At 36.7% G+C, this 14,194-nt stretch overlaps 2 protein-coding genes and 1 long non-coding RNA gene across 8 annotated transcripts in view; 2 read left to right on the top strand and 1 right to left on the bottom strand.

The window, feature by feature from the left end:
- The window catches only part of LOC107684071 (semaphorin-4G-like), a 29,864-nt gene extending 24,391 nt beyond the window's left edge, over positions 1–5,473 (top strand). For all 6 annotated transcript variants that reach the window (XM_016480231.1, XM_016480226.1, XM_016480230.1 and 3 more), the window contains 6 exons: positions 1,690–1,828; positions 1,964–2,186; positions 2,721–2,836; positions 2,944–3,098; positions 4,113–4,174; positions 4,258–5,473. In XM_016480231.1, coding sequence (XP_016335717.1) covers positions 1,690–1,828; positions 1,964–2,186; positions 2,721–2,836; positions 2,944–3,098; positions 4,113–4,174; positions 4,258–5,237 — 1,675 coding nt within the window. In that variant the 3' untranslated portion in view covers positions 5,238–5,473. The remainder of the gene's footprint in view (positions 1–1,689; positions 1,829–1,963; positions 2,187–2,720; positions 2,837–2,943; positions 3,099–4,112; positions 4,175–4,257) is intronic.
- Positions 5,155–14,194, bottom strand: part of LOC107684074 (uncharacterized) — an 11,689-nt gene continuing 2,649 nt past the window's right edge. Inside the window, exons 2-3 of the long non-coding RNA XR_001633811.1 lie at positions 5,254–5,255; positions 5,155–5,168 (exon numbers count right to left, since the gene is read on the bottom strand). This is a non-coding gene — a long non-coding RNA (uncharacterized LOC107684074). The remainder of the gene's footprint in view (positions 5,169–5,253; positions 5,256–14,194) is intronic.
- Positions 11,331–14,194, top strand: part of LOC107684073 (twinkle protein, mitochondrial-like) — a 9,441-nt gene continuing 6,577 nt past the window's right edge. The window contains exons 1-2 of the mRNA XM_016480232.1: positions 11,331–11,757; positions 12,847–14,194. The exon at positions 12,847–14,194 is cut by the window's right edge and continues 23 nt beyond it. Of these exons, the coding sequence (XP_016335718.1) occupies positions 12,873–14,194 (1,322 nt within the window). The 5' untranslated portion in view covers positions 11,331–11,757; positions 12,847–12,872. The remainder of the gene's footprint in view (positions 11,758–12,846) is intronic.

Raw genomic sequence — 14,194 nt, 5'->3', positions numbered from 1 at the left:
TTAATGACAGAATTTAAATTTTTGGGTGAACTATCCCTTTAAATTCCAGTTCAGTTCCTGAATTTGAATTATGGAAGCAAACAGGATTCAATTTAAAATAAATTAAAACTGAAATGTAATTTTGTCTAGGAAGGCAAGGGATAGATAGATAGATAGATAGATAGATGGTCAGTAATCTAATTCAAAGTAGTTAAAAAGTGCAATGTTATCACTTCAAGTTATAACTGTGGCACCGCATTGATTTTGCTTAAAATTTAAGGCTGCAGTTAAACCTAAGCCTTCAGTTTTAGTGGGATAAATGTTTTACAGTGAGAGGGGTGCTGCAGTCTCATTAAATGTGATGTGAACAGAAGTAGCAATAATCTTCTATCATGTGACCCTGTTATCTTCATTCTCTGAGGTTTTTTGACTAATGGATTTTAGCATGAGAGCTCATCTCTAAATATTCCCATGTGCTTTCCTTACTATAGCAGGGACACTCACAATAGGACACAGGGCCAGTATTTGAATTGGCAGGAGAGAGAGAGAGAGAGAGAGAGAGAGAGAGAGTATGCAGAGTCATGCTACATTAAATTGTCCGTTAAATGTCTACAGACTAGTTGGGGACCAAGTTCTCCCATTAAACCCATTTCCAGGTAGTAAACAGGACAGAGCACTGAGTGGCAAACCCTTTTAACGGCCTGAAGGGAGTAATAACATTAGTATTTCATTTTGAGGCTTTCTAGTGTTATGTCCCACAGGTGAAAAAAATGCAGTGGGTTTGTTTCTGTGCTTGTGTGCTTTATAAGCTCTGTCTTTCTCTATAAGGATACCGGTTCAGGGACTGTCATTTGTAAGTTTAGAAAACATTGCTTGAAATATGACAAGTTGATTTCTTCTTCATCCATCACACACAAATGAATTAGTAAATAATTTACTACATTTGCCCAACAGCATAGAAATTTGGTCTTTCAGCAATGTTTGCAATTCCACAGTGGTGTCACTGGCACTCAGGATAACAGACTTAGTGTTTATATACAGTAGTATTATTAAAGAAATATACTGGGTTCAGTTCAAATTTATATTGACAGAATATGTCAAATGCTGTTGATTTACAACAGACAACAATTGACCTAAAATAATTGTGCATACAGTAATGTGTGTACAATGGAAGTGTATAAATGTTAAGTGTTCCTTATTATAAATGCAGTGGAAAATACATTTACAAAAATTCAGCAACATGATGTGATCAATAAATTACTGCAAAAACTTGATTTTATAAAATGTGATACATAAAGATAAAAACAGAAAGTTTTTTTAACATATTTTTTCTGACTAATTTCATTATTCAGGGATAATATAAGCACTTTAATAAAAATATGAGCTTCACATTTCTGCTTTTAATCCTTTGAAATGCCTTGCCCCATTGTATTGCAATTGTATGGCTGTAAATATGATGAGTTTTGATTGTTTGTACAAATTAAAGGGATAGTTCACCCAAAAATGAAAATTACCCCTTGATTTACTCACCCTCAAGGCATCCTAGGTGTATATGACTTTCTTCTTTCAGATGAATACAATCGGAGTTATATTTAAAAATGAACTATCCCTTTAAGGGAACGAATCAAAAAAATTTTATGCTAAGGATGTATTAAACCAGGAAAATTCCTTTAATCTCTCCCCCTTTTTCATTCTCTTTCTCACTGCCAGGAGAAATGTTAAGATGTCTGCAGTGTGTCAATATTCCCTCAGAGATGTCCAGACAGCTTTTGATGGGCCTTACATGGAACTACAGGACACCAAATGGAGGGAGTACACTGGGAAAGTTCCAGAACCGAGGCCTGGTTCGGTGAGATGCAAAATAATCTCATAATATCTGTTATAATAGGACAGCTCTTTGGGACTTGTATTGGAGTCAATTGCATTGTTTCTATTTTCACTCTTCTCAGGAATGTTACATAACAGTGGCCTTGTTTCTCTTTAGTGTATAACTGATCAGCATCGTGCCCTGCTCATAAATTCCTCCCGGGATCTCCCTGACAACGTACTGAATTTCGCCCGGAGACATGCTTTAATGTCCAGACAGATCCAGCCAGTGGGAGGACGTCCTGTGTTGCTCCAGAGGAGCGCGGACTACACCAAGATCGCCGTAAAACAGGTTGTGGGTTTGGATGGACGTGTCTATGACATGCTCTTCATTGGAACAGGTAAGAGGAGTCTATTTCCATTGCTAGTTATTATTTTGATATTGAGATTAAATGGTCATTTTGATAGATTTTTGATTGTGATATTAAGATTATAACAGTTTGGGGTTGGTAAGATTTTTTTAATGTTAAGAAGAAGTCTCTTATGCTCACCAAGGCTCCATTTGTTTGAACATAAATACAATAAAACTGCCATTACTCCAGTCTTCAGTGTTACATGATCCTTGAGAAATCATTGTTATATGCTGATTTGCTGCTCAAGAAACATTTCTTATTATTATCAATGTTGAAAACAGTTGTGGTGCTTAATATTTTTATGGAAACTGTGATACATTTTTAAAGAATAATTTGATGAATAGAAAGTTCAAAAGATATGTTTTGTAAAATTAGTAATATCTTTTTCTTTAATTTAATACATGCTTGCTGAATAAAATTATTCATTTATTTAAAAAAAAATCTTACTGACCACAAACTTTTTGAACGGTAGTGTATATTTGGGTTCATACTTTGAAACTTGGTTTGTGTGCTTCTCTTCAGATGAGGGCTGGTTACACAGGGCTGTAAAGATCAGAAACCGTGTTCACATCATTGAGGAGCTTCAGCTGTTCAAGAAGAAACAACCAATCAATAACATGGTAATATCACAAAAGCAGGTACATGATACACCTAGCACCCATTAAAAACCAGCATAAAATCCAAGCATATAGTACAAACGCTTTTGGATCCCCCAAAAGTTAGGATGTGCACTTTTGTTCAACAGAACAGTATCTATGTGAGCGCCTCCACCGGAGTGGTGCAAGTACCCCTGTCATCCTGTGAGCGCTACACCTCCTGTTATGACTGTGTGTTTGCACGAGATCCATTCTGCGGCTGGGATGGTAGAGCATGTGCTGAAATAGCAGCTTACGCTAACAGGTAAATGCAGGTATCTGGTGTTTTTAATAACAGTTTTCACATATGTACTATGTATGTCACCATAGTCCAAAAGTCATTTTTGTGACAGTGGCAGATGATTTAAGAAAAATTACTAGGGATGCACAATATAATGTCATCATATCAGAGACCAATATTGAATTTTTACTGGCTGATATTGGATATATAGTATGATCTTTGCTTATTTTAAGATTTTGATTCAAACAGTATATATTTTTCTATAGCAGATTTCAAAAAAGCAATTATCTTTATTGGATATATTTTATGCTGTAATGTTGCGATGTCTAAATTAACTAGCATACAAACATTTTTATTTTAGTTGTAGTGATGTTTTTAGTTTTATTTTGCATGATTATTTTTGTATGTAGTTCTTTATTTATTTATTTAGTTAGCTAGAATTTTCAGAATTTTAATATCAGCGCATTTGTAAAAAATGTTTAAATATTTAAATTTTATATGATTTATATAAATATTTTTATTTTTGTAGTTTTTCATGATATATAATAAATATTTATTTTATATGAAACTTGCATTATTATTATTATTTTTTAAATTAGTTCTTAAGACAATGGATTTAGCTGTTTTTGTCTTGCATATTTATGATAAATAGTGCAGGTCATTGCGTCACCACAATTATGAGCCTGTCTTAAATGAAAATACACAAATGAGGAATATTGAGAAATTAACAACTTTAGGTATCTTAAATAAACCTCTGATGGTAAACTTTCCAATGAGATAAAAGTTGTTGGAAGATGTGCATCAGTGAGAGTCAGGCTATTGTTCTTACAATGTGATTTAAACCATCTAATGTTAACATTCCTAATAAAGCTACCAGCCAGCTGGTGAGTAAAGTGACTTATTTTCTTGCTAAAGCCAATTTTTACTTTCATTGGTCTCTTGGTGTTAATTTTCAGGCCCAGTGTCCAAAATAAATTCACAGAATGTTCTGCATGCTTCGATTAATGGCATTAATAAGTGCAACTCTGTGTCTTGTAGATATAGTCTCGTCCAGGACATCCAGATGGGAAGCAGAGGCTGTACTAATATTACAAGTGATGGTGTGTTTGCATGTGAATAATTTCTGAGCAGCCTAGTCAGGTGACTTTTAAGTGTAGACTAATAATGTCTCACATTTTGCCAGGTTTTGTCATGCACCGGACACGTGCAGTGATGGCAGGAGATGATGTTCTGTTACAGTGTGAGATTCGTTCTAACCTGGCCACCCCTCACTGGACACTGAACAGTCAGCAGCTGCAAGGTTACGGCATAGACTTCGGCTACCGCACCGGCACTGATGGCCTCCTCATCATTGGAACTCAGAACCAGCAAAGTGGACACTACCGCTGTTACGCAGTAGAGAACGGTGTCTGGGTTCCCGTTCGCAGCTACGTGGTACGGGTCCAACCCGTTCCACCTCCTGCATCACATCTCTCGGGAAGCCCAACGGCTTTACCCGAAAGTTTCTTCACCACCACAACCGCATCAACTCCGAGTCCTTCCAGCGGTCCTGTCGAGCAGCTTCAGTCGCCCCCACCGGGCCTGTTGCCTTCTAGACCAGAGTTCCAGAACTACAGGCACATGGAGGCTATGTATATCTCTCTGGTGGCTGTTCTTGGCGGGCTTTGTCTGGTTCTAATGGTGGTCCTCCTGTACGTTAGCTTCTGTGCACGCAACTCTCCCAATGCCAGAAAGTACTCCCAGCAAGCTCTGTCCGTAACCACGGCAGCCGAAAGAAAGAGGAGCTCGCACTTTGAGCTTAAAACCATCTCCAGTCACTGTAATGGCAGAACGGAGGGGCGTAGCAGAGCGATGTCAAGAGACGGAGAGTTTCTACAGATCGTTCCAGCGGACATCCAGACCACGCCTAGCAAGGAACCTCCGCCTGCGCCGCCACTTCCTCTGCCTCCACCCCTGCCTGCATCGGAGTATGCCAACGGACTGTCGGCCACATTGCCCAGTGTGCTAAGAAAGATGAACAGGAATAGCTACGTGCTCCTGAGCCAGACGGACACGGAAATGACATCTCCGCTTTACCACTCCTTCACCGAGGAGCTCAACAGGATTCTAGAAAAGAGGAAACACACACAGTTGGACATCCAGCCAGATGAGAGCTCAGTGTAGCACGATCTCGCATCACTACTATATCGCCCCCTTGTGGTATGGAGGCTTACATTTTGTATAAGAGCCAAAAGAAACATGTCTTTTGAAGTTCTTCATGGTTTCTCGATATACAACTTCAACTTATTTGGCTCGGTGCCTTTGAGAATCATCTCGTGAAAATATATTCTTGAAAATATTTCTGAGTTTGGCCGAATTTACTTTGAATTTAAAGGGGTCATATGATGCTGCTAAAAAGAACATTAGCGTTATGCAAATCTTCCCACATAGTGAGGTAGATATGTGGGGACGTGTTAGAACGAGCCGTTTTAGGTAGGCGTGGTTAACTCTTTAACTTTTATAAAGAATATCTCTTTGGATTTGAGACTTTAGTCTTTGCAACTTTACAGATCTTCTTTATGCACCAAGAGCTTGTAACACTCCAAAGAGAAAGGAAAAATTGAAATCGCATCATATGACCCCTTTAATAGACATCAAATGTAGCTAAAGGCACCTAGACTGTGGACCTCGAAGTGTAAAAATCACAAGATGATCTTCAGTCAAGAACAGCAAGACTCAATTTGGTTATGTTGTTTTGTTTTAAAGGAGAAGTAAGAGACTTAAGAACACTGTCCAAAGACTTTCTCAGCAAAGAAATGCACATTTGTACATAATCAATGTGATATTATTGCTCAAATGCAGACGTTTACAGATTTTTTGTTTTTGCCTAATTGCACCTGATTTAAATAACAATCATTTTATTATCAAAGTACTAATAGTCAGAGCATTTTCAAACTTCTTTGCTAGTTCATTAATAATTCAAAAAGAGTTTGGGTTTCGAGCCTGTTGGCAACATTTCATGAATGTGAGGGCACATGTTCTTGAGATTTGGGCATTTTACACAGTTTCACACTAGATTGGAGTCAGATTACAGGAGCAGCGAGTGTTAGCACATCCATCATTGACATTTATACAGATACAGAGGTGGTCATTTTCAGAGCCACTCAGCTGTAGAATTCAACACCTCCTTTAGGGATGAGTTAGGGATGTCAGAAGGAGTGAATAGATCTCAAAATGGAAGAAACACTCTCTCTGATGCAAGATTTCCCTGTCAAATGAGATGCTCACAAACGGAAGTAAAAGCCAAAATGCCAGGACGTTTGAAGTTTGATGAGTTTGCATTTAGTTGATTTTCTGCATTTTGAACGCATGACAATGCACCTGGTTAATTGACTTTTAAACCTCAGACATAAATGTATTTCTATCAGGGCTGTCAGTTTATTATTGTAATTGAATTAAATTAGTTTTTAAAAAATCTGATGCACTACAGTTCAAATGTTTGGGGTCAATGTTTTTGAAAGAAGTTTCTTCTTATGCTCACCAAGGCTGCATTTATTTGATGTAAAATACAAAAACAGCAATATTGTGAAATACTATAACCATTTCAAATAACTGATTTCTAAAATGTAATTTATTCCTGTGATGGCAAAACTGAATTTTCAGCAGCCATTACTCCAGTCTTCAGTGTCACATGACCCTTCAGAATTCATTCTAATATGCTGATTTGGTATTCAAGAAAAGTTTTTACCTATGCTAAAGACAGTCGTTGCTTATATAATTTTTTGTGGAAATCATGATACGTTTTTTGCAGGATTCTTTGATGAATAGAAAGTTTAAAAAAAACAGCATTTTTTTTTTAATACAATTTTTTGTAACAATATATTTACTGTCATTGATCAATTTAATGTGTCCTTGCTGAATGAAGGTATTAATTTCTTTGTTGATAAAATAAATAAAATCTCGCTGTCCCCAAACTTTTGAATAGTAGTGTATATTAATGAAAAATTTTAACACAATTAATTATGCCACCTGATCCCAACATTGGGGGTTTTCTACTGCAAATATTGTCTTGTGAGTAACTGAGATTAATTTGATTAATTAATCAGCATATTGTAATTAATTCTATTACATTTCAACTGACAGGCCTAATATCTATACAGCTGTATGTCTTATTTCTGCTTTGTGTATTGTGACCCCGGTTTTGTTCTGGTTTGTCAACAGTGTTACGAGTCAGCTCTTGTCGTTTCTCCCTAGTGGCTTTCCCAGCTTGTGCTGCTCTGTTTGTCAGTGTTGCTGACAGGAATAGCACTGCTTAGCAAGGACTCAATCAAGATGCAGAGAGAGATGTGGAGTCTTTTCTTAAAACTGCAGAAAGAGTAGGGAGAGACATGATGTGCTTGTTTTGGCCAGTAAATCGTGAAGCTAACACAAGTGCCGTCACACTGACTCCGTGTGCTTCAGCTCATCTTTTTTTTCACCTTCTCTCACATTTTCCTTTCATTCAGGTGTTATTTTGCGTCCATGCACTTCACCCACTTGTCTGATCTACATAACATTTTTGATCAGTCTTCCATGAGACTTATTTCTATTGCATACGAGTGTCAACGTATGTAGATTTTATGTCAAAAATGCAATTCTGACTTTTTGGTTCACTGATATAAATACATTATACAAGTCAACATAAGACTAATTTGAATGGGTTTTAGGTTAAACAGGGTATTTACAATGCTGTTAAAATATACAGTTTTTAAAGAAATTAATACTTTTATTCAGCAAGGATGCATTTAATTCTTCAAAAGTGACAGTAAAGACATATAAAATGTTACAAAAGATTTCTGTAAATAGTGATCCTTACAACTTTCTAGTCATCAAAAAAAAAAAACAATAACATGATTTTTGGCAAATTATGACAATAATATGAAATGTTTCTTGAGAACCAAATCAGCAAATCAGATTAATTTCTGAAGGATCATGTGACACTGAAAACTGGAGTAATGATGCTGAACATTTAGCTTTGCTGTCACAGGAATAAATTACATTTTAAAATAAATTGCAATAGAAAATAGTTATTTTAAATTGTAATAATGTCTCAATATTACTGTTTTTACAGTATTTTTGAACAAATAAATGCATCCTTGATGAGCACTAGAGGCTGAAAAGTTGATTCAGTGATGGAGAAAGTTGGAAAGTGCATGGATGAATTGTTCATAATATTAACATGTATTAAGAAAGTAAACAATTTTGATTTCATGTTGACTAAGTGCTGTATGCCTATGGTGTACTTCTAGTCATAAACTGTGATTCATCATGATTTAAATATTAGCCATTTGCTGTCACTGTGTATCCACTGCCTCCCTATAATCACACAGAAAGTTTTTAACTTAAAATTTTCCCGAAGTTTTTGCTATGCTTACATGTCAGTCATAGTGTGTATTCATGTACATATTGGTTTCACTATTTTAGAGCTTATACGTACAAAACGATATCTGACGTTTACATCCTATTAAAGTATTTATTATCATAGCTACTGCCCCTGTATCTTGTGAATTCCAAAGGTTAAAGATCATTTTGCCTGCAAGTCCTCTAAAAAGAAACCTCTGACTAACGTGAACCTCATTTTCTGTCACAGTAGGAGATTTTAACCAGATCCCCATCTGTATCAGGCCTGTTGGTATGCCCCCCATGTATCCGTTATTTAGCAGCACAGCTCTTAATTTAGAACTTTCTTTAATCCACATAATAGGTCAAGCTAGTTTTCACTGGGGAAAAAAGATGTGAACAGAGCACTAGTCTCATCTGGTTGTAATAAATGGGACATAATAAATACACTTCCCTCTTGTGAACGGATTCATTAATACATGGCTTACATTGATTAGATGCTCAACCTCGAGTTATCTTGCTAGGTTACTACCCAGCAGCCAGTTCATCTCCGTGGAAACTCAGTTGCTCTACCTTGCTGTTCGAGCGACAGCCAGAAGAAAAGAATTAGCTTGTGGACTCAATGTCATTCATAGTGGTCAGTAACATTTTGTTTAGAGAGTTTAGCTTGCTGTTTTTTTTAAATAAAGTGCCAAAAGTGTTGATACTGATTACAGCCATATTCTAATGTTCCCGCCTCCAAACTGATCAAGGTCTGTGGCATACTGTGTTTATTGCTTTTTTGCCAGTAATGTGTGGGAGTGAGAAAAGCTTTTCTCTCGTGTCCTTAAGCTTTGTGTCGCTGTCACTGTAGATTAAACGCACACAATGCATGTCGGTTTCTCAGCAACTTTAATCAACAGGACTGTAACCAACATAGATATTCTGCCCTAATATTCATTAACACTTGATAAGTGGTTTTTAATGGTTTATTCTGAAATTACATTCGGTCACCCATAAATATGTGGTTACAGCCTTGCAATAATATGATTTCCTGTGCTTCCTGACCCAAAATTTCTGTTCTGTGCTACAGCTGCAAGTTGTCACAATTGTAATGGCCCTGCAAAATTATTCAATAGATTTTATTTTACAAAGATGAAATACCTTCAATGTTATTTTAGTATCATATTTTCCGTTTTCATTTTAATGTTTTAATAATTTTGTTGTTTTTGTCTTTTTTTTTGTATATGTCCATGTAGTTCTTATTCATTTTTATTTCAGTTTTAGTTGTTTTTAGTACATAAAAACTAAAATGAGAAATGTTGCCCTGAAAAAAAGTTAAAGCATTTTTTTATTTAATTTCAGTGAAATAAAAAAATTAAAAAAGTGTTTTATTTCAATTAACAATCTTGCACCACAGTAATTTTTTCAAGAGTTTTAGTTTAGTGTAATAACTGTACTATAGTAACTATTAGAATCCCTTGACTTATTACTGGCGAAGTTCAAATTTATTCTGTCAAGAGTAGCTTTCTGAGATATTAGGAGTTATTACTGCAGGGGTGTTTTGGTAATAACATCAAAACAAGTGAGTGATATAAGCATATAGTCATATTTTCAGTTCAAAACTTTATTTCCCAAAGGAAACGTTATATTTCTCAGTGGATGGGTGAAAAGCAATGAATCTTATTTGAGCACAATTTCACTGTTATATAAACTTTATCAAGCCACCAATAATCTGTCATAATCAAACCGAAAAGTATCATTTTAAAAATCTAATAATAGGTAACTGCTGAAAACATGTTGAATTTGTGTTGATTGTGTGCTGTGGCAGAAGTTCAGAGCTCCTCCAATAGGTCAGAACATCAGTCAGAATAAATACTATGCAAAGTTCTTATTTTGCCTGTGGGCCGACTGGATCGATGCTGGGGGGTCGATTTGTGAAGGGGTGCCACTGGCCCTGGATACTAGGACTGTCTGTGTGGAAGGGTTTACGAATGCGGATGATGTCCAGTCCTGACTGGTTGGACAGCTTGGTTATAAGTTCTACAATTTCCTGTGATGTTTTATTGGTGACCGTCTCCTCCTTCACATTACCATTCACTGCATAGATCAAATAACGACAGTGAGTGCACAGGTATTTTATACATTTTATAAGTTCAAATTGTAAACATTTAGTAAATACTGCAGGAAACGACAAGGTCAGACTTACAATATTCAGCTACTATTTTTGGAATTCTGCAGGACTGAGGGGAGATGTAAACCACAGTTCCTGGGTTATTCTTGGCAAAGTCGACCACACCTTCTTCAATGAAATCCCTGGAGGAATATATATATATATATATATATATATATATATATATATCATTAGAATTATGTGCTTTACAACGAAACACAAATAATGGATAATGTCAAATGATCTCACGGAAACATGGTACTCAAATTACCCCACACTATTTGTAACATAAACTGTATTAAGTATCATCCTAAACTCCAGCAAAACAAAAGGGTTTTACAATTTTTTAAAACGGTTTTAAAATAGAAATAAAATTATTTTAAAAAAAATCCCATATTTTAGTCATATTTTCTATCATAACCCAGACAATTTATGTTTACAATTTAAATATTGCTTATTATATAATCTACTATGTTACATTACATTATATCGGGCATACTAACAAAATACAACTAATAATAATTGCTGGGTCTCCATACAAAGTAAATGTTCTATGGGTTTTTAAAGTAAAGTGTTTTATTATACATGATCAACACAGTTGATGTAAACCCATACCTGACTCCTAAAGAGCCCTGGCCTTTCTTTGAGAAGATCAGAGATATTCGCTTCAGCTGACAAACATATCGACCCACACCATTGTGAAGAACGCTCTGTAAAAAACGGCTCGGTGTTCCTCGAGCAGTCATGGCCACCTCTTCAGAGATCCTACATTCAGTTCAAATCACTCTTTGATTGCTGTCAGTATTGGTTCGAGTAATATCACGCACTTTGATTGATTTGATGTAGAGGACAGCCGTCAGAAGACATGTGTAATGTCATGTACGTTACAAATTGTCGTCCGGGTGGAAATAAAAGCTGCGCATAAGGAGTGGTTGCAATAGAGTTTTGTAACAATCAGAAAGTTACCAACAACTTCATTACAGGAAATTTGAACATAATGCAGCTTAATTATTTATAAAGATATGCTTATTGCGATTTGAGGCTACGCAGTCTAATTGTCTTTGTCTTGACAAGAGTTTCGTGTTTCACACGGAAGTATTTTGGAGTGCGGACCTCATGTTCAGTAGGACTTGCAGACACATGATAACAGTTTGGCGCGCTTCTTACAGAATAGTAAGTGTACAATATGTAATTTCAAATGTTTACGGTATGTTTGTTTCTTATACATTTTTTTTTTTTTGCCACAGTTTCTCTTCAGTAGTTTCATTAATTTTATAGATACATGTACATTTATGGTTGAGTAATAATGTTAAGGGTCATGCATAGACAATATATAGTTATTTTTCTGGTGACGCTTTATAATAACTTTCATTAATGAATCCGTAGCAAGCATTATAATACATCAGTAGTTCATGTACATTCTTATATGAAAATATATAAATGACATTTGCAACTATTTGATCTACTAATGACCTGTTATATATTATATAATCTATTAATGATTGATGATGCTATTAATGATAGGTAAGTAATTTCTGTTATGCAGTAGCCTACATTTTCATGTCCCCATCATAAATATATTAATATATTGTAATTTACATTTTTAAATATTGAAATCATATTTTTTAAACATAATATCACAGAAAATGTAACAGGTAAATAATTTCATTACTTTGGTTTTGAGTAGATGTTGCCATTTTGTTGTTGTGGGCGGCAAAACATATATTGCAATGAAATACAATGATGATTCAGAGATGTACAAATAAATGTTATTCAAAAGCCAGATTTATTATATTCAATACATTTTAACATGCTTTTTCTAAAAAAATATTATTTATAATCAAGAAGCAACTAAAGTTGCTTCTGTCCAAGTGTTCATCCTGAAATATTACTAACAATATAAAAGCTATGCTTATTTTTGCAGTAAAGATCATGACATGGGTACCACGACCTGAAGGGGAACATTTTTAGAATGATACTTTTACTTGATAAAAAGTATAAACTATCAATCAGACAACAGAAGGCGTGTAACAACAGGTTTTCTGCAAAGTTTTGATCATGTTGATAGTTTCGAGGCCTTAGAAATTTGAAACAAATATGATACGGTAGGTTTTGTGGGCTTAACTTACAACTCAAGTATATTGACTTTTAAAAGTTCAAAAGATAAATCATAGCACAAATGACCCATGTTTATGACAAGTTCAGTTTCAGTCACATTTTTAAACTGCATATTATTGTGCAAATTTTCTGTGATCATTGCAGGTCTGATGTCCTGAATTAACAGTTAAATGCGGAGGAGCAGGTTTCTCAGGGGGGCAGGCTGTCTCTTGCAGGGGACGGGCTGTATTCCTTGTAAACCCTCTCATCTTCCACCCTGGGGATATCTATCATTTTACCAGCCCTGCCTCCATCCAGTCCTACAGCGTTGTTTTAGGGCACCAACTTGGTATTGTTTTGAAAACCATTTTAGACCTGCTGTTGCATTATATTTCTTCAGAACATTAAGAAAAGATGCAAAGTCAATCATTGATTTCCCTGCCCAGCACCTCACAGTGACTGATATCAAGCAGTATCTTCGTTCCAAAGATATCCATTTCCATGATGGCTACAGCTGCTTACATGCACCTAGTATTTTTATGCAACCAGCACCTGAAGGGTCTGGAAAAGAGAATTACTCACTGTTCATCGATAAAACCACGGGACAGTTTCTGTGTAAGGAGACTTTAGTGGAGGGGAGCTGGGAGGACCTCCAGGATTGCATTGAGGTGATGTTGAATGAAAGTCAGACCTCCATCAGCCCTAACGTGCTGCTGGGGTTTCCTGAGAGCATGGAGGAGCAAGAAGAAAGAGAGATGGAGATGAAGGAGGTGCAAAGAATATGGAGCAGCTCTATGCCGTTTTCCGACCTCCTGGATGAGGAAGTGCAGCTCATTAAAACCATGTTTCAGATTGGTAAACTCACCAATGCCACACTGAAGAAATTTGGTGTCCGGTTCTTCAAGCCCACCAAGTGTTTGGTGTTCCCCTGGTTTAGTGGACGTGACTTGTGTCTCCGGGGTGTTAAATTGCTTTCTGCTGCCATGAAAGCTGACGGACGCGTGGTCTACATCGAAGCGACGGTTCCAAAAATCTCCAGCTACCACAACCTCTTCGGCCTGCCTTTGATAGGACGGAAGGACAGTGAGGTTGTGCTCACGGGACGTGAGGTAGACAGCATGGCGGTGAATCAGGCTACCGGTCTTCCATCTTTGGCCTTGCCACGGGGTGTAAGCTGTCTGCCTCCGATCCTCCTGCCTTATCTGGAGCAATTCAAGAAAGTCACACTGTGGCTGGGGGGAGATATGCGCTCCTGGGAAGCTTCAAAAATATTCTCCAGGAAACTTGGACTGAAACGCTGTTCTCTTATCCGGCCAGGGGACATTCAACCTTGCCCCAGTGAGGCACTGGCTCAGGGCAGGAACTTGGCACGAATTGTCAAGGCTTCAATCCCTGCTGCCCACAAGTCAATTGTGTCCTTCAAGCAGCTCAGGGAGGATGTGTATGGGGAACTGGCTAATGTGGAGCAGGTGGCTGGAATACAGTGGTCTCGATTCCCTGAGCTTAATCGTAT

Source organism: Sinocyclocheilus anshuiensis, unplaced genomic scaffold (genome assembly GCF_001515605.1).
Source record: "Sinocyclocheilus anshuiensis isolate Anshui unplaced genomic scaffold, SAMN03320099.WGS_v1.1 scaffold553, whole genome shotgun sequence".
NCBI classification, from domain to species: Eukaryota; Metazoa; Chordata; class Actinopteri; order Cypriniformes; family Cyprinidae; genus Sinocyclocheilus; species Sinocyclocheilus anshuiensis.
This window is presented reverse-complemented; position numbering and strand designations above follow the sequence as displayed.